Raw genomic sequence first — 20,382 nt, 5'->3', positions numbered from 1 at the left:
CCCCGTTTCTGCCCCCAGGACTGCTCCAGCTGCCGCTGCCTGGAGCTGCGCTGCAGCCTGGCCCGGCTGGGGCGGGGCGGGGGCGCCTCCGTCCGGCTCCTGCAGAGCCTCCACGAGAGATTCTTCAGCAGGGTGAGCACAGGGGGCGCCTGGGAGCCCCCCCAGTTAAATTACATCAAATAGATTAAATTCAAAATCCCTCAGTTAAAAAGAAGGGAAAAAAAATAAATTGTTTGTGTTCATTTTTATTTTTCGGTTTTTATTTGAATTATAATTTAAAAAAAATTATTCTTATTTTATTTAATTTTATTGGGTTTTTTACTTCTATTTTATTTTGTTGTTTTATTTAATTCTATTCTTATATTTTATTTTTATTTTATTCTTGTGTTTAATTTTATAGTGTTATTTAATTTTATTATAATTTTATTTAATTTTATTATTTTATTTCATGTTGTTATTATTGTATTTAATTTTACTATTGTTTATTTAATTTTACTATTATTTCATTTTATTATAATTTTATTTACTTTTAGTTATTATTTTATTTAACTTTATTGTTTTATTTAATTTTATTATAATCTTATTTACATTATTATTTTATTATTGTATTTAACTTTATTATTATTGTATTTAATTTTATTATTATTATATTTAATTTTATTATTGTTTAATTTTACTAATATTTAATTTTATTATAATTTTATTTACTTTTAATTATTATTTTAACTTTATTGTTTTATTTAATTTTATTATAATCTTATTTACATTTAATTATTATTTTATTATTGTATTTAACTTTATTATTATCGTATTTAATTTTATCATTATTATATTTAATTTTATTATTGATTTTATTTAATTTTACCATTATTTTATTTCATTTCGTTTTATTACAATTTTATTTACAATTAATTATTATTCTATTATTGTATTTAACTTTATTATTACTGTATTTAACTTTATTATTACTGTATTTAACTTCATTATTATTGCATTTAACTTTATCACTATTATATTTAATTTTATGATAATTTTATTTAATTTTACGATTATTTTTTTCCATTTTATGATGTTTGTTGCTCACTTCCCCTCACCCAGGTGCAGTTCAGGAGCCTGAGGCTCATCAGCAGCGTCTGGCTGGGGGTCGAGGGGGGGCTCCTGGTGCTGGAGGAGGGGGCACAGCACAGGGAGGTAGGGACCCCCAAATTCCCCATTTCCCCCCTCCATCCTTGCTTTGCTCCCCAAATTCCCCATTTCCCTCCCCAAATTCCCTCCTTTCCCTCCCCAAATTCCCTCCTTTCCCTCTCCAAATTCCCTCTTTCTTCCATCCCTATTTTTCCCCCTAAATTCCCCATTTTCAGCTCCCCAAATTCCCTCTTTCCCCACCCCTCAATCCTGGTTTTTTCCCCCCAAATTCCTTGGAAAAACCCTAACCCCATCCCCATTTTTCCTCCCCAAATTCCCCATTTCCTCACCCCTCAATCCTGGTTTTTATCCCAAATTCCCTCTTTCCCCCATCCCCATTTTTCCCTCCAAATTCCCCATTTCCCCTCCTCAAATTCCCTCTTTCCCCACCCCTCAATCCTGGCTTTTCCCTCCCAAATTCCCCCATTTCCCCCCCTCAATCCCATTTCCCCCCCACTAAATTCCCCTTTTTCCCCCCAAATTCCCCTTTTTCCCCCCAAATTCCCCTTTTTCCCTCCCAAATTTCCCCATTTCCCCCCTCAATCCCATTTTCCCCTCCCCAAATTCCCATTTTCCCCTCCCCAAATTCCCATTTTCCCCCCCCAAATCCCCCTTTTCCCCCCAAATTCCCCATTTCTCCCCCTGATTCTCGTCCCCAGCTGGTGCTGGAGGTGCTGCGGGGCCGGCGGCTCCCGGTGTCGCTCTGGATCCTGGGGGGCAGCGCCCTGGGGGGGCTCCTGCTGCTGGCCCTGCTGAGCCTCGGCCTCTGGAGGGTGAGGGGACACTGGGGACACTGGGGGGACACTGGGGGGACACTGGGGGGGACATGGTGGCACTGAGGGGTGACATTGAGGTGGGGGCACGGTGGCACCTTGGGAGGGTCATGATGCCACCTGGGTTGGTCGTGGGGGTGACACCGAGGGGGGAGACGTGATCACCTTGGGAGGGTGACAATGTCAGTGTCACCTGGGGGTGGGCATGATGTCACCTTGGAAGGGTGGCAATGTCACCCCCAGGGTGAGAGGTGGGTCCATTCCCCATTCCCATTTCCCCATTCCCATTCCCCATTCCCATTCCCCATTCCCATTCCCATTCCCCATTCCCATTCCCCATTCCCCATCCCCATCCCCATTCCCCATTCCCATCCCCATTCCCCATTTCCCATTCCCCATTCCCCTTCCCATCCCCATTCCCCATTCCCATCCCCATTCCCCATTTCCCATTCCCCATTCCCATTTCCATCCCCATTCCCCATTCCCCATTCCCCATTCCCATTTCCCCATTCCCATTTCCCCATTCCCATTCCCCATCCCCATTCCCATCCCCATTCCCCATTCCCATTTCCCCATTCCCATTTCCCCATCCCCATTCCCCATTCCCCATTTCCCCATTCCCATTCCCCATTCTCATTCCCCATCCCCATTCCCCATTCCCCATTTCCCCATTTCCCCATTCCCCATTTCCCCATCCCCATTCCCATTCCCATTCCCCATTCCCATTCTCCATCCCCATCCCCATTCCCATTTCCCCATTCCCATTTCCCCATTCCCCATTCCCATTCCCATTCCCCATTCCCATTCCCATTCCCCATTCCCATTCCCCATTCCCATTCCCCATCCCCATTCCCCATCCCCATCCCCATTCCCATTCCCCATTCCCATTCCCATTCCCCATCCCCATTCCCATTCCCCATTCCCCATTCCCATTCCCCCATTCCCATTCCCATTTCCCATTCCCATTCCCATTTCCCATTCCCCATTCCCCATTCCCCATTCCCATTCCCATTCCCCATTCCCCTTTCCCATTCCCATTTCCCATTCCCCATTCCCATTCTCCATTCCCATTTCCCCATTCCCCATCCCCATTTCCCCATTCCCCATTCCCATTCCCTCCTCTCCCCCCAGCTCGGATTCTTCTCCCACCCAAAGCCCTCCCAGGAGGAGGAGGAGGATGAGGAGCAGGATGAGGATGAAGAGCACTGAGGTCACAGCTCTGCTGGTGGCACGGGGACATCCAGGAATGTCCCTCTGGAGCCCATTCCAGGCCCATGCCGGGGTTTGGGAATGGTGGAGGGACGAGGAGGAGCCGCTGGAGCCCCGGGCATGGAGCAGGGGGAACATCTGGGAGTGGGAAAAGTGGGAATGCCCTGGAATGGAGCAGCTCCAGCAATAAAGCTCCAGCCTGTGGAACTGCTGTGGCCTGCATGTCAGCTGGGGACAGGAATTCTGCATCCAGGGGGGAAAAAAACCCTGGAATTATCCCAAATGTAACACAGAGGGAGGGGGGAGATCCAAATCCCAGCCCCCCACACTCAAATCCAGGCTCAAGTCCAGGATTCTTGGAATTCCTGATTCTCAAATCCAGGATTTTGAGGATCGGGAATCTTGGAATTCCTGCTTCTCAAATTCAGGAATCTTGGAATTCCTGCTTCTCAAATTCAGGATTCTTGGAATTCCTGATTCTCAAGTCCAGGATTTTGAGGATCAGGAATCTTGGAATTCCTGCTTCTCAAATCCAGGATTCTTGGAATTCCAGATTCTCAAATCCAGGCTCAAATCCAGGATTTTGAGGATCAGGAATCTTGGAATTCCTGCTTCTCAAATCCAGGATTCTTGGAATTCCAGATTCTCAAATCCAGGTTCAAATCCAGGATTTTGAGGATCGGGAATCTTGGAATTCCTGCTTCTCAAATCCAGGCTCAAGTCCAGGATTCTTGGAATTCCTGATTCTCAAATCCAGGTTCAAATCCAGGATTTTGAGGATCAGGAATCTTGGAATTCCTGCTTCTCAAGTCCAGGATTTTGAGGATCAGGAATCCTGGAATTCCCGCTTTCCTGCAGGATGTGGCAAAGGGAAGAGGTGGAAGCAGGAACCGATGGATGCCACCCCCAGAAATCCCCATTATCAGGAGAGCTGGGTGAGAGAGGAAAGTCCTGGGATCAATTTACAAACCCAGCTGGATTTTCCCAAAAAATCAAAAGCTCCTGCCCCAGGATTGGGGTGTCCCTGTGTCCCACTGCAGGAGGTGCTTGGATCTCTTCCCTTGGGGACAAATTCAGCAAATCAGGGTTTTCCTTCCCAAAAAAAGCTTTTTCTGAGCTCATTTCTGCCCCACCCCAGCCCAGCTCCTTCCTCCCTTTCCCAGCTCCAAGGAAGATTTGGGAATGGGGATTCTTTGAGAAAGGCCTTTATTGGATGGAAGAGCAAAGAAAATCAGGAATTGGATCCACGTGGACGTGGAGCCACTGAGCCCAAGGGGTTTGGGAACATTTCCCCCCCCTTATCCCAGGGCAGGCAGTGGATGCCACGAGGATGAGGAAAACTCCCAGGATTCAGACCTGGAAAAGTCACAGGAAATGGGAAAAAACCAAAAAAAAACCCCAAAAAAACCAAACTCTGAAAACAACCAAATAATCAGGAAAAAAAAAAAAATCAAGAGTTTCCTTAAGTTATGGGGGAGGGCAGGGGGATTCCCAAGGGAATGGTCCATAATTCCATAATTCCATAATTCCATAATTCCTGCCTGGAATGACTCGTGGAGGGCACAGGGAGGTTTGGACACACCTGGGGCCACGGGCAACGTGGAAAAGGGTCAGAAAAAAACCCCAATCGACCCCAAAAAATAGTCCAGGATGAGAGAAAATCCTGCTCAGAGCATTCCTGACACCACAGAGTTCCCAGAGCCTTTCCAGGACCACGGGGGCTCCTGAGGCTCCAGAACCTTCCTCCTTCCACCTGCCAGGATTTTAGAGACCCCCAAGGATCCCATCCCAAGCTGGGGCAATAAAAATCTCTCGTGCCTACAATTTCCAACCTCCTGGAGTGCAGGAAGATCCCTAAAATCCCCATTTTTTGTTTAATCCCAACCTTTTTCTCCAGAGAAGGCTACGAGGGGGCTTGGAACCCCCTCTTCACGCTGGGCCCCTACTGGGAAAAAAAACAACCAAAAAAACCAAAAAAAAAAAAACCTTTTCTGATCCAAAAAATGAAATCAAATCATTCCCAAAATGGGGCAAACGAGGCAATTCCATGGAGCAGGAGGAGAAATTCCTGGGAGAAGAGCGCCCGGTGCTGCCATCCCACAGGCTGGGCCCCCCCTGATTCCTGCTTTGTTGGGGTTTGCTGGAATTCTCAGACCCATGTGCACCTCCAGGAGCCTGGGATGCCTCTGGAACCTTCTGGAATGCTGCAGGAGCTTTCAGGAGGGTCAGAAAGTCCATCTCTCCTGCACGGGGCTGTCGGAAGCTTCGGGATTTGGGATTTGCCGGGTGGAATCTTCCCCCTTTAGGCTCTTCCTGCAGACTGGACACGTGTCGTGCTGTGAGAGGGGGGAACACACAGGATTTGTCCTAAATGCTGAGGATTTCAAACTTTCTGTGCTGAAAGGCACAAGAAAATGTTATATTTGAGCTGAAGTTGTGGAGAAAAATTCCAATTTTTTGGTAACAGTGAGATCACCGGTGTTCGGTTTGAATAGAAGTCACAGGGTAGAAAAATCTGAGTTTAAGGCTTTAGAATGCAGCAATATTCATAAAGCAAAATAGAAGTTTTAGGACAGTTAGTTTAGTTTATTTTAAGAAATTTTTCACTTTTTTCTTCATGAGTTTGAGCATTATTACATAATTATGTAATGATCCAATTCCCCCTTTAGGCTCTTCCTGCAGACTGGACACGTGTCGTGCTGTGAGGGAGGGGAACACACAGGATTTGTCCTAAATGCTGAAAATTTCAAACTTTCTGTGCTGAAAGCCACAAGAAAATGTTATATTTGAGCTGAAATTGTGGAGAAAAATTCCAATTTTTTGGTAACAGTGAGATCACCAGTGTTCGGTTTGAATAGAAGTCACAGGGTAGAAAAATCTGAGTTTAAGGCTTTAGAATGCAGCAATATTTATAAAGCAGAATAGAAGTTTTAGGACAGTTAGTTTCGTTTATTTTTAAGAAATTTTTCACTTTTTTCTTCATGAGTTTGAGCATTATTACATAATTATGTAATGATCCAATTCCCCCTTTAGGCTCTTCCTGCAGACTGGACACGTGTCGTGCTGTGGGAGGGGGGAACACACAGGATTTGTCCTAAATGCTGAGAATTTCAAACTTTCTGTGCTGAAAGGCACAAGAAAATGTTATATTTGAGCTGAAGTTGTGGAGAAAAATTCCAATTTTTTGGTAACAGTGAGATCACCAGTGTTCGGTTTGAATAGAAGTCACAGGGTAGAAAAATCTGAGTTTAAGGTTTTAGAATGCAGCAATATTTATAAAGCAAAATAGAAGTTTTAGGACAGTTAGTTTAGTTTATTTTAAGAAATTTTTCACTTTTTTCTTCATGAGTTTGAGTATTATTTACATAATTATGTAATGATCCAATTCCCCCTTTAGGCTCTTCCTGCAGACTGGACACGTGTCGTGCTGGGAGAGGGGGGAACACACAGGATTTGTCCTAAATGCTGAGAATTTCAAACTTTCTGTGCTGAAAGGCACAAGAAAATGTTATATTTGAGCTGAAGTTGTGGAGAAAAAATCCAAAATTTTTTGATATTCCAAATTTTTTTGATATTCCAAATTTTTTTTCCACCAGGAGTGTGGAACATCACAGGGTAGAAAAATTAGAATTTAAGGTTTTAGAATGCAGCAATATTTATAAAGCAAAATAGAAGTTGTAGGACAGTTAGTTTAGTTAAGTTTTAAGAAATTTTTCACTTTTTTCTTCATGAGTTTGAGTAGTTAGAACTAATAATAGTAAGAAATAATAATCAGTAAGAAATAATAATCAGTAAGAAATAATTAGAAAAATCCGCACTGTGGGCTTGGGGTGATTAATTATTAGGTTAAAAATAAAAACTAATTTAAGTGGCAATTCTTAATTGGACAGTTCATCCTTAAAAGGCTTTAGAGAGAAAATTAAGTTAGGGTCAGGTTTAATTTGTAGCTGGTTTGTTGAATACTGCAGAACTCAACACTTTATGTTGAGTTCTCACAATATGTGACACAATAAATGTCATATATTATATCCCATCTGTGTCATAGAGAGAAGAATTAATAACATTTGAGCCCAAGCCCAAAATTTGATCATCTCCTAAATTTTCTAGGAAAAAAAAAAAAAAAAAAAAAAAAAAAAGATAAAATATGATAAAAGAATAATTTTTTTTTTTTTTTTTAATTTTGGGATCTTACCAGCTCCAGCCAGGGCACGATGCAGCTGCTGTGGAAGACGTGGTTGCAGGGCAGCTGCCGGACCTGCTCGGCCAGGGCGTAATCCTCCTTGCACACCGGGCACTCCAGCCCCGTGTCTGCGCAAACGGGAACGGGGCAGCGCTGACGGACACGGGGCTGCCCCAGGGGTTTGACCAGAGAGGGGGAGCAGGGGAAAAGGGGAACGGGGCCTGGGGGTGGAGGGGGAATGGGGTGGGAGGGAGGTGGAGCAGGGAGAAAGGGATTCCTGCCAGGGAAGGAAGGGATTCATGGCAGGGAGGCAAGGGATTCATGGCAGGATCCATCCACGCAATATCCATCCATCCATCCAAACATGCAATATCCATCTATCCATGATCCATCCATCCATCATCCATCCATCATCCATCATCCATCCATCCATCATCCATCATCCATCCATCCATCCATCCATCATCCATCATCCATCCATCATCCATCCATCATCCATCCATCATCCATCCATCCATCCATCATCCATCATCCATCCATCCATCCATCCATCCATCCATCCATCCATCCATCATCCATCCATCATCCATCCATCCATCATCCATCCATGATCCATCATCCATCCATCCATCCATCATGCATCCATCCATCCATCCATCCATCATCCATCCATCCATCCATCATGCATCCATCCATCCATCATCCATCCATCCATCATCCATCCATCCATCCATCATCCATCATCCATCCATCATCCATCCATCCATCATCCATCCATCATCCATCCATCATCCATCCATCATCCATCCATCATCCATCCATCCATCCATCATCCATCCATCCATCCATCCATCATCCATCCATCATCCATCCATCATCCATCCATCCATCCATCCATCATCCATCATCCATCCATCCATCCATCATCCATCCATCATCCATCATCCATCCATCATCCATCATCCATCCATCATCCATCCATCCATCCATCCATCCATCCATCCATCATCCATCCATCCATCCATCCCAAATCCTCTGAATCCTGAGCTCATCCAGGGATCAAGGAATTCCTGCCAGGATCAATCCACCCCAAATTCTCTGGGGATGGAGCATCCAGACAACCAAGACCTCCTGAGCTCCTCTGGTGATCCCAGGGATCCTTGGATATTCCAGGATTTCATCATTCCTGGCCTGCTCTGTGGGCTCAGCCCCGTGGAATTCCAGCCAGTCCTTGGCTTCCCAGAAAAGAGGAGGACACAAGGGTGTGGCAAACCACAGGATAAAAATATCCTGGCTAGAAATGTCCATGGTTTAACCATAATGGAGGAGTTGGGTTCTGGGAGGGATCCTTGGGCTGAAAAATTCCTGGGATTTTTTTAATTGCAAAACCAGGATTGTGCTGAGCCTCCCCACCCCAGGCCCCTGCTGGGCAGAGTTCCATGACATTTCCAGAGCAGAGAGTGGGGAGTTTGGAAAGGGGAGAAGGGAGGAGTTGAGAGCAGCAACAGGGATTTGGGATGGGAAAACCATCATGGGGATGGGAAAATCATCATGAGAGGGGAAAATAATCGTGGGGATGGGAAAATCATCATGAGAGGGGAAAATCATCATGAGAGAGGAAAACAATCATGGGGATGGGAAAATCATTATGAGAGGGGAAAACAATCATGAGGAGGGGAAAAAAAACCATCACAAGGAGGGAAAAACCATTGTGGGAGGGGGAAATCATGATGGGGAGGGGAAACCACCATGGGGAGGGGAAAAAAACCATAACGGGGAGGGGAAAATTATTGTGGGGAGGGGAAACCATCATGGGGAGGGGGAAATTGTCATGGGGAGGGGAAAATCATCTTGGGAAGGGAAAAATCATTGTGGGGAGGGGAAAATCATCTTGGGGAGGGGGAACCATCATGGGGAGGGGGAAATCATCTTGGGGAGGGGAAACCAATCATGGGGAGGGGGAAAAAACCTTCATGGGGAGAGGAAATGCTGACGGGAAGGAAGGGGAAGAGTCAGAATTTTAGGACATTTTAGGACTCTCCAAACACTCTGGAGAAGCTGACAGCTCCCAGGCCAGTGCCAGGGGGGACAAAGCGGGAATGAGGGAGAGCTGAGGATGTCAAACAGCAGCACCCAAGGGGCCCTGGATGTTGGGGAGATGCAGGCACCCACCGACTTGTTCCTGTGTCACCGGCACCGTCGGCAGGGACGAGATCTTCTCCTTGTCTGCTGGTGGTGGCCCCGTGTTCTCCAGCTGTCCCAGGAGCTGCGCAGAGGAGAAACGCCAAGCTCAGGAGCAGGGATGGGACACTGGAGCTGCCCCCCGGCACTCCATCATCCATCATCATCATCATCATCATCCATCATCCATCCATCATCCATCCATCCATCCATCCATCATCCATCCATCATCCATCCATCATCCATCCATCCATCCATCCATCATCCATCCATCATCCATCCATCATCATCCATCATCCATCCATCCATCCATCATCCATCCATCATCCATCCATCCATCATCCATCCATCCATCATCCATCCATCATCCATCATCCATCCATCATCCATCATCATCATCCATCCATCATCCATCATCATCATCCATCATCATCCATCCATCCATCATCCATCATCATCCATCCATCCATCATCCATCCATCCATCATCCATCCATCCATCATCCATCATCCATCCATCATCCATCCATCCATCATCCATCCATCATCCATCCATCCATCATCCATCATCCATCATCCATCCATCATCCATCATCCATCCATCCATCCATCCATCCATCCATCATCCATTCATCCATCCATCCATCCATCCATCATCCATCCATCATCCATCCATCATCCATCCATCCATCCATCCATCATCCATCCATCCATCCATCATCCATCCATCCATCCATCCATCCATCATCCATCCATCCAACAGGTGGCCATCACCTGTTGAATTTGCAGGCAGCCCCGAGGAGGGGAGAGATGAGTGAATGTGAGTCCGTGCTCGAATTTGTTATTTTATGATGTTAAATTGTGTTAAAAATGAGATTCTAAAGAATAGAGGAAGGATACAGAGAGAAGGCTACAAAGAAAGATAATGGAAACTCCTGACTCTCTCTTCATTGGTCATGAAGTAAAAACAATAAAACAATTTACATGGAACCAAGCAATCAATGGATAAGCAATCAATTCATGAATTGATGAACAATCAATTGATGAAACCAAGCAAACAATGGATAAACAACCAATTTACATGGAACCAATCAAACAATGGATAAATAATCAATTCATGAATTGATGAACAATCAATTGATGAAACCAATCAAACAATGGATAAACAATCAATTGATGAAACCAATCAAACAATGGATAAACAATCAATTCACATGGAACCAATCAAACAATGGATAAACAATCAGTTCATGAATTGATGAACAATCAATTGATGAAACCAATCAAACAATGGATAAACAATCAATTGATGAAACCAATCTAACAATGGATAAACAATAAATTCACATGAAACCAATCAAACAATGGATAAACAATCAATTCATGAATTGATGAACAATCAATTGATGAAACCAATCAAACAATGGATAAACAATCAATTCACATGGAACCAATCAAACAATGGATAAACAATCAATTCACATGGAACCAATCAAACAATGGATAAACAATCAATTCACACATGGAACCAATCAAACAATGGATAAACAATCAATTCACATGGAACCAATCAAACAATGGATAAACAATCAATTCACACATGGAACCAATCAAACAATGGATACACAATCAATTCACATGGAACCAATCAAACAATGGATAAACAATCTCCAACCACATCCCAAAGCAACAAAACACAGCAGAAGCAAATCACATAATTATTGTTTTCTTTTTTTTTTCCTCTGAGGCTTCTCAGCTTGCCAGGAGAAGAAATGCTGGGCAAAAATAAAATAAAAACAAAAGGATTTTTGGCAGAAAATGAGAAAATGTGACAGTGCCACTGACCTGGGTGACGATGGCGTCGAGGCCGCTCTGTCCCCACGCGTAATCGCCGGGGCTGGAGTGCAGCATCCCGCTCCTGCCAAGGGGAGAGGCCAGGGATTCCCCAGAATTCCCAAATTCCCAAAGCTTCCTGGGATTGACTTGCTGGGATCTGGGAGATCTACTCACCAGGAGAAGGGATGCTGGGAGCCAGGAAGGGCTGAGTTGGCAAAAAAGCCAGCAAAGATCTGCTGGATTATCCTGAGGAAAGGAGGAAAGAGGTGGGAAGGGGGAGTTAAGGGAGGAAAGAAATGGTGGGAGGAGAAAAAAAGGGTGGAAAAGCAGGAATTCCTGCTCTGGTGATGGCTCAGGGCTGTGAAAATCCCTGGAAAAAGCTCCAAAATAGAGAGAGAGCAGGTGTTGGGCAATACCCTGGGTAACTCAGAGGTGTTTTCAAAAAATTTGATTTTATTTTCAGTCTCAGGTGTGAGGCGAGGCAATAGAGGTGCTACAATTCACACCATCACAATCAGAAGCTAATTTCTAATTTCTAAACTTATTTTTAAACTTATTCTGAATTTCTAAACTTATTTCTAAACTTATTCCTAATTTCTAAACTTACTCCTAATTTCTACTTTCTACTTTCTACCTTCTCTAATTTCTAATTCTAGTTCCATTCCTCTCTCAACAACGTCTGTCCAATCCCATAACATTTCTAAATCACCAATTTCTAACCCCAAAATTTCCATACAAACACATTCTATAGAAACCTTTTATTCAATTTTCAGGGATCAAGGAATTCAAGATCAAGATCTATACAGTTTAATCTGTAGGGTGAGAAGCCAACTATTTCTAATTTCTGAATTTATTTTTAATTCCATTCCTCTCTCAACAACATCTCTCCTACCCCATGAAATTTCCAAATCCCCAATTTCTTACCCCAAAATTTCCATACAAATACATTCTACACAAACCTTTTATTCCATTTTCAGTCTCATGTGTAGGGTGAGGCAATACAGGTGTTATAATTCACACCCATCACAATCAGAAGCCAATTTTTCATTTCTAAATTTATTTCTAATGTCTAAACTTATTTCTAATTCCTTTTCAATCTCATGTGTAGGGTGAGGCAATACAGGTGTTATAACTCACCCCCATCACAATCAGAAGCTGATTATTTCTAATTTCTAAAATTACTCCTAATTTCTAAAATATTACTTCTAATTTTTAAACTTATTTGTAATTTCTAAACTTCTAATTCCGTTCCTCTCTCAACAACGTCTCTCCTACCCCGAATTTCCAAATCCCCGATCTCTTACCCCAATTTTCCCCGCAATCCCACACCACACAAACCTTTTCTCAAACCCTAAAACCCCCATCCAAACCCCCTCTCTGCTCTCCCAGCAGAGCTCCCTCACCCCTTTCCATGGTGGATTTTTACACTCTGGATCAGTTATTGAACCATCACCACTCCTGTTTTTGATTGTGACACCCAGCAGAGCTCACTCACCCCTTTCCACGTTGGTTTTTTTGCACTCCAGATCAGAGTTTTTGAGCAGAGCTCACTCACCCTTTCCCATGCTGGTTTTTTGCACTCTGGATCAGTTTGTAGAGCAGATCCTGACACCCAGCAGAGCTCACTCACCCCTTTCCATGTTGGTTTTTTTCTGGATCAGAGTTTGTAGAGCAGAGCTCACCCATCCCTTCCCACATTGGATTTTTTGCACTTTGGATCAGAGTTTGTAGAGCAGATTGTGACACCCAGCAGAGCTCACTCACCCCTTTCCATATAGGTTTTTTTGCACTCTGGATCAGTTTGTAGAGCAGATCCTGACACCCAGCAGAGCTCACTCACCCTTTCCCATGCTGGTTTTCTTGCACTTTGGATCAGAGTTTCCCAGCAGAGCTCCCTCACCCTTTCCATGTTGGTTTTTTTCTGGATCAGAGTCTCCCAGCAGAGCTCCCTCACCCTTCCCACATTGGTTTCTTTGCACTCCAGATCAGAGTTTCCCAGCACAGCTCACCCATCCCTTCCCACATTGGATTTCTTGCACTCCAGATCAGAGTTTTTGAGCAGAGCTCCCTCACCCTTTTCACATTGGTTTCTTTGCACTCCAGATCAGTTATTGAACCATCATGACTCCCATTCTTAGAGCAGATCCTGACACCCAGCAGAGCTCACCCATCCCTTCCCACATTGGATTTTTTGCACTGGATCAGAGTTTTTGAGCAGAGCTCACTCACCCTTCCCACACTGGTTTTTTTGCACTCTGGATCAGTTTCCCAGCAGAGCTCACTCACCCTTTTCATTGGATTTTTTGCACTCCAGATCAGAGTTTTTGAGCAGAGCTCACCCATCCCTTCCCATGTTGGTTTTTTGCACTCTGGATCAGAGTTTCCCCGCAGAGCTCACCCACCCTTCCCACATTGGTTTCTTTGCACTCTGGATCAGAGTTTGTAGAGCAGAGCTCACCCATCTCTTCCCATGTTGGTTTTTTGCACTTTGGATCAGAGTTTCCCAGCACAGCTCACCCATCCCTTTCCATGCTGTTTTTTTTGCACTCAGTTTCCCAGCAGAGCTCACTCACCCTTTTCATTGGAATTTTTGCACTCCATATCAGAGTTTCCCAGCAGAGCTCCCTCACCCTTTCCATGCTGGTTTTTTTCTGGATCAGAGTCTCCCAGCAGAGCTCACTCACCCTTCCCACATTGGATTTTTTGCACTTTGGATCAGAGTTTCCCAGCAGAGCTCCCTCACCCTTTTCATTGGTTTTTTTGCACTCTGGATCAGAGTTTTTGAGCAGAGCTCACTCACCCTTCCCACATTGGTTTATTTTCACACCAGATCAGAGTTTTTGAGCAGAGCTCACCCATCCCTTCCCACATTGGTTTTTTTGCACTCTGGATCAGAGTTTCCCAGCAGAGCTCCCTCACCCTTTTCATTGGTTTTTTTGCACTCTGGATCAGAGTTTTTGAGCAGAGCTCACTCACCCTTCCCACATTGGTTTATTTTCACACCAGATCAGAGTTTTTGAGCAGAGCTCACCCATCCCTTCCCACATTGGTTTTTTTGCACTCTGGATCAGAGTTTCCCAGCAGAGCTCACTCACCCTTTTCATTGGATTTTTTGCACTCCAGATCAGAGTTTTTGAGCACAGCTCATCCATCCCTTCCCACATTGGTTTCTTTGCACTCCAGATCAGAGTCTCCCAGCACAGCTCACCCATCCCTTCCCACATTGGTTTATTTACACTCTGGATCAGAATTTTTTGAGCACAGTTCACTCACCCTTTGCATGTTGGCTTCTTTGCACTCTGGATCAGAGTTTCCCAGCAGAGCTCACTCACCCTTTTCATTGGATTTTTTGCACTTTGGATCAGAGTTTTTGAGCACAGCTCACTCACCCTTCCCACATTGGTTTCTTTGCACTCCAGATCAGAGTTTCCCAGCAGAGCTCCCTCACCCTTTCCATGTTGGTTTTTTTCTGGATCAGAATTTTTGAGCAGAACTCACCCATCTCTTCCCACATTGGTTTTTTTGCACTCCATATCAGAGTTTCCCAGCAGAGCTCCCTCACCCTTCCCACACTGGAATTTTTGCACTCCAGATCAGAGTTTTTGAGCACAGCTCCCTCACCCTTCCCACATTGGAATTTTTGCACTCCAGATCAGAGTTTTTGAGCACAGCTCCCTCACCCTTCCCACATTGGAATTTTTGCACTCCAGATCAGAGTTTTTGAGCACAGCTCACCCATCCCTTCCCACATTGGTTTCTTTGCACTCCAGATCAGAGTTTTTGAGCACAGCTCCCTCACCCTTCCCACACTGGAATTTTTGCACTCCAGATCAGAGTTTTTGAGCACAGCTCACCCATCCCTTCCCACACTGGAATTTTTGCACTCCAGATCAGAGTTTTTGAGCACAGCTCCCTCACTCACCCCTCGATGGCCGGCGAGCGATCCGGGCGGGAGCTGCCCCGGGCCCGGTACCTGCGGGGCACCGGCAGCCGTGGGGGGCGGCTGGGACCCCAAAGCTCCGCCGGGGGCCCCCTCTCCACGTCCCTGGCCTCTGCATCCAGGGAGCTGCTGCTCAGGAAGGGCCGGAAATCCGGGAAGAACATGGTGTGGTCCAGGTGGTCCCAAAGCTGTGGAGAGCGGGGGTTTAGGCTGGGGGGTGTGGATTTGATGGAGCTGTGAGAGGTGGGGCAGGTGCCTGCTGGAAATGGGGAAAATTTAACAGCTGGGGCAATTAGCAGCTGGTAATTGGGAAAATTTAACAGCTGGGGCAATTAGCAGCTGGTAATTGGGGAAATTTAACAGGTGGGGCAATTAGTAGATGGTAATTGGGGAAATTTAACAGGTGGGGCAATTAGCAGCTGGTAATTGTGAAAATATACACTGCTAAAACCAGGTGGGGCAGGTGCCTGCTGGCAATTGGGAGAACTTAACAGCTGGGGCAATTAGCAGCTGGTAATTGGGGAAATTTAACAGGTGGGGCAATTAGCAGCTGGTAATTGTGGAAATTTAACAGGTGGGGCAATTAGCAGCTGGAAATTGGGAAAATTTAACAGCTGGGGCAATTAGCAGCTGTTAATTGTGGAAATTTAACAGCTGGGGCAATTAGCAGCTGGTAATTGTGGAAATTAACACTGGAATCCTGGTGGGGCAATTATCAGCTATTATTTGTGAAAATTTAACAGCTGGGGAAATTAGCAGCTGGTAATTGTGGAAATTTAACAGGTGGGGAAATTAGCAGCTGGTAATTGGGGAAATTTAACAGCTAGGGCAATTAGCAGCTGGTAATTGGGGAAATTTAACAGCTGGGGCAATTAGCAGCTGGTAATTGGGGAAATTTAACAGCTGGGACAATTAGCAGCTGGTAATTGTGAAAATTAACACTGGAATCCTGGTGGGGCAATTATCAGCTATTATTTGTGAAAATTTAACAGCTGGGGAAATTAGCAGCTGGTAATTGTGGAAATTTAACAGGTGGGGAAATTAGCAGCTGGTAATTGGGGGAATTTAACAGCTGGGGCAATTAGCAGCGGGTAATTGGGAAAATTTAACAGCTGGGGCAATTAGCAGCTGGTAATTGGGAAAATTAACACTGGAATCCAGCTGGGGCAGGTGTCTGATGTTAATTGTTCAAATTAATGCTGTTGAAACCAGCTGTGAATTGTTAATCCAGCTGTTAATTGTTAATCCAGCTGTTAATTGTTAATATATACAGTGCTAAAACCCAGTGGGGCAGTTAATGAGCTGCTGTTAATTGTGAAAATTAACACTGAAATCCAGGTGGGGCAATTATCAGCTGTTAATTGTGAAAATTAATGCTGTTAAAACCAGCTGTTAATTGTTAATCAGCTGTTAATTGTTCAAATTAATGCTGTTAAAACCAGCTATTAATTGTTTATCAGCTGTTAATTGTTCAAATTAATGCTGTTAAAACCAGCTGTTGTTACACCAGCTGTTAATTGTTAATCAGCTGTCAATTGTTAATCAGCTGTCAATTGTTAATCAGCTGTTAATTGTTAACATATACAGAGCTAGACCCCGGTGGGGCAGTTAATGAGCTGCTGTTAATTGTTACTCAGCTGTTAATTGTTACCCAGCTGTTAATTGTTACCCAGCTGTTAATTGTTACCCAGCTGTTAATTGTTAACATACACAGAGCTAGACCCCGGTGGGGCAGTTAATGAGCTGCTGTTAATTGTTACCCAGCTGTTAATTGTTACTCAGCTGTTAATTGTTACTCAGCTGTTAATTGTTAATCAGCTGTTAATTGTTAACGTACACAGAGCTAAAACCCAGTGGGGCAGTTAATGAGCTGCTGTTAATTGGACACTTTCCCTCTCCTATAATGAATCCTCTGTTAATTGAGTGTCCCTGCCTGGCTGATCAATCCCAAACTCCACTGGGAGCTGCTCCGCCCAGGGGGAGGAGCCAAAAATTCCTGCCTGGACACGATCCGGGGGTTGGGACAGCAGGGCAGCCTCTGCCTGCTGAATTCCCAACCTTTTCCCACTGCATTCCCAACCTTTCCCCAGTGCATTCCCAACCTTTTCCTACTGCATTCCCAACCTTTCCCCAGTGCATTCCCAACCTTTCCCCAGTGCATTCCCAACCTTTTCCCAGTGCATTCCCAACCTTTTCCTACTGCATTCCCAACCTTTTCCCAGTGCATTCCCAACCTTTTCCCAGTGCATTCCCAACCTTTTCCCAGTGCATTCCCAGCCTTTTCCTACTGGATTCCCACAGGATCAGCCTTTTCCCACTGCATTCCCAACCTTTTCCCAGTGGATTTCCAGCCTTTTCCCACTGCATTCCCAACCTTTTCCCAGTGGATTTCCAGCCTTTTCCTACTGAATTCCCAACCTTTTCCCACTGCATTCCCAACCTTTTCCCACTGGATTTCCATCCCTTTCCCACTGGGTTCCCACAGGATCAGCCCTTTCCCAGTGGATTCCCAACCTTCTCCCAGTGGATTCCCACAGGATCAGCCCTTTTCCCACTGCATTCCCAGCCTTTTCCCACTGGATTCCAGGAAGATCAGCCCTTTCCCACTGGATTCCCAACCTTTTCCCACTGGATTGGGTTCCCAGAGGAAATCCAGGCCCATCTCCCAGCCCTGGACCTCCAGAGGAACCCTTTACATTTAAATTTTCCTAATAAAGAATTGTGATTCCCACACCTTCACCTGAAAACCCCTTAAATTTCAAAATGATAACAACAGGCAAGGGGGGGGGAAGATGGGAGCCAGGATCCTCACTCAAAGCTCCAAATCCCAACCAACCTGGAAGCTGTGGGGTTGGAAGGGCTGGAATTTGAGAAGGAAAATCGGGAATTTCTGGGATATCAGGACGGATCTCCATGAAACTCAGGAATTTTTGGGATCCAAACTGATATCCAAGGAATATTTTGGATAAATGCACCCAGATGAAGAAGGGAATGCCTGGAAGGATCCAGACTGGAATTCTATTTGGTGACTCCATTTCTGGCTCAGGATTGGGTGGATTTCCTCCAAATTTGGAGTTTCAAATGGAAATATTCTGGAAAATTTGGGAGCAGGGAGAGACTTCCTCACCTGGCTGAGCATCCCCAAACAAATCCCAGCATCTGCCAGCACCAGGGCACCCTCAATCCTCCTTTTCCTCTCGTGCCCAAAATGCCAATTTTCAGTCTCCTAAAAGTCCTCCAAATCCTGGAAATTCTCAGGAAAAGAGGGGGAAAAACAAGCAGGAAAACTCACCTCTGAGAACTGAGAGGAGGGGCTGTCATCCAGGGAATTGCTGTCAAAAAAACTGGGAAAAAGAAGGAAAGTGAGGGCAGAGCTCATTGCTAAATCCCCCCCTTGTGATTCCCAAATCCTCTCCTGTGTTGGATGAGATATCCCCAGGAGGGGTTCAAAAAAAAAAGAGAAAAATAAGTAAAAAATTTAAAATAAATCTAAAAAAAGGGGTTTTTACTTTTAAGACATTAAAATATTTTAAAATATTAAAAAAGGTAAGAAGAAAAATTACAAAGGGAAGAAAAAAGACCAAAAAAGGTAAAAAAAAAAAACTAACACAGAAAATAGGAAAAAGATGGGGTTTTTTCCCTAATTATGAAAAAGGGTAAGAAAAAATCAAAAAGGGAAAAAAAAAGAACAAAAAAGAAAAAAAAAAATATGCAAACACCAAAAATAATGAAAGGAGATTTTTTTCCCCTAAATACTAAAAAAATACGAATATTTTTATTTTCTTTAGGGAAAAATAAACAATTTTTTTTTTTCCTTAAATACTAAAAATTTGGAGTTTCAAATGGAAATATTCTGGAAAATCTGGGAGCCTTAAATACTAAAAAGGGTAAGAAAAAAATCAAAAGGGAAAAAAAAAAGACCAAAAAAGAAGAAAAAGAGGCAAACACCTAAAATAATGAAAAGGGATTTTTTTTCCCTCCTAAATACTAAAAAATACGAATATTTTTATTTTCTTTAGGAAAAAAAAAACAACTTTTTTTTCTCTTAAATAGAAAAAAATCAAAAGGGAAAAACCCAAAACACAAAAGGCTAAAAATATCAAGAAGACCAAAATTTTTTTGTTGTTGTTTTTGGGGTTTTTTTGTAAAAGATAAAAGGGGAACAATACATCAAAAAAGGATAAAAATGGCATTTTTATGTTGAGTCTCCTTGGTATAAATTGAATTTCCCTGGATTTTCTGGTACCTGGAATCATCAGTGACTTCCTCAATGAAGCCGGACTCACAGCGAGGGCAGGTGTATTCCTGGGAAGGCAAAAGAGTGGAAATTAAACCCAAAATCTTTGAAATTCCAAAGAAAAATCTCCCCCTTCAGGAACATTCCTGATCCTGGATGCCAAACAGCTCCAAACAACAGCAGAAAATCGGAAAAAAATCGGAAAAAATCCCGAAAATCCCTTGGAATTTGGGCAGCAGAGAGGAAAACACAACTGCAGAGGCAAGGAGCAAAATTCCTCCCAAGAAGAAAAATTTTCCCTTTTCCCATTCCCAGAATGAAGAAAAAAAACCCCCAAAAAACCCCCAAAAAAGACTCTCATGGATCTTCCCTTTCCACGTGCCAGGAACTGAGAGCATCCCAGATTTTTTTATTGGAATATTCCAAATTTTCAGCCTGGATTTTGTGGGAATTCCTCCCAACTCCAAATCCTGGAGCAGACTTTTGAGTTTTGAATCAGATTTTTTTTTTTGGGAGGTTGGATCAAATTTTACCATCACCAGCAGCAGGTGGGATGCTGCTGCATCCCTGGGAGCTTTGGAATATTTTTAATTTTGGAATATTTTTAATTTTGGACTATTTTTGCTCTTGGAGTCCATCTGGAAAGTCTCAGTTTGCCACCCAGGAGCTGGAGAGAGATAAAAATGGCATTTGGGATAAATAACTCTGCAGGGAGGGAAAGGGAAAGGGGAACAGATGGTGGGTGGGATCCTGCAGATTCCCTGGATTTTCCCTGGGATATTTCCAGGGATTATTCCCTAAAACTGGGATAATTCCCAGGATTTTCTGGGGGATACTTCCAG

The 20,382-nt window shown here is 44.0% G+C and overlaps 2 protein-coding genes and 1 long non-coding RNA gene across 3 annotated transcripts in view; 1 reads left to right on the top strand and 2 right to left on the bottom strand.

Annotated features, from left to right (window-relative positions):
• Positions 1–4,679, top strand: part of ITGA10 (integrin subunit alpha 10) — a 26,285-nt gene extending 21,606 nt beyond the window's left edge. The window contains exons 27-30 of the mRNA XM_071417284.1: positions 19–132; positions 1,099–1,191; positions 1,845–1,958; positions 3,090–4,679. Coding sequence (XP_071273385.1) covers positions 19–132; positions 1,099–1,191; positions 1,845–1,958; positions 3,090–3,167 — 399 coding nt within the window. The 3' untranslated portion in view covers positions 3,168–4,679. The remainder of the gene's footprint in view (positions 1–18; positions 133–1,098; positions 1,192–1,844; positions 1,959–3,089) is intronic.
• The window catches only part of RNF115 (ring finger protein 115), a 16,995-nt gene continuing 969 nt past the window's right edge, over positions 4,357–20,382 (bottom strand). Inside the window, 8 exon segments of the mRNA XM_071417291.1 lie at positions 4,357–5,503; positions 7,360–7,475; positions 9,520–9,613; positions 11,373–11,445; positions 11,538–11,609; positions 15,286–15,491; positions 18,596–18,647; positions 19,550–19,608. Coding sequence (XP_071273392.1) covers positions 5,393–5,503; positions 7,360–7,475; positions 9,520–9,613; positions 11,373–11,445; positions 11,538–11,609; positions 15,286–15,491; positions 18,596–18,647; positions 19,550–19,608 — 783 coding nt within the window. The 3' untranslated portion in view covers positions 4,357–5,392.
• On the bottom strand, positions 13,099–15,253 carry LOC139584936 (uncharacterized). Its single transcript, XR_011676884.1, has 2 exons — positions 13,766–15,253; positions 13,099–13,204 (listed from the first exon to the last, which is right to left on the bottom strand). It is a non-coding gene; the product is annotated as an uncharacterized lncRNA (long non-coding RNA).

Source organism: Agelaius tricolor, unplaced genomic scaffold, assembly GCF_023055355.1.
Source record: "Agelaius tricolor isolate 1412-34295 unplaced genomic scaffold, bAgeTri1.0.p SCAF_69, whole genome shotgun sequence".
In the NCBI taxonomy this organism is placed as follows: domain Eukaryota; kingdom Metazoa; phylum Chordata; class Aves; order Passeriformes; family Icteridae; genus Agelaius; species Agelaius tricolor.
The sequence above is the reverse complement of the archived record's forward strand: the minus strand, read 5'-3'. Positions and strand labels throughout refer to the sequence as shown.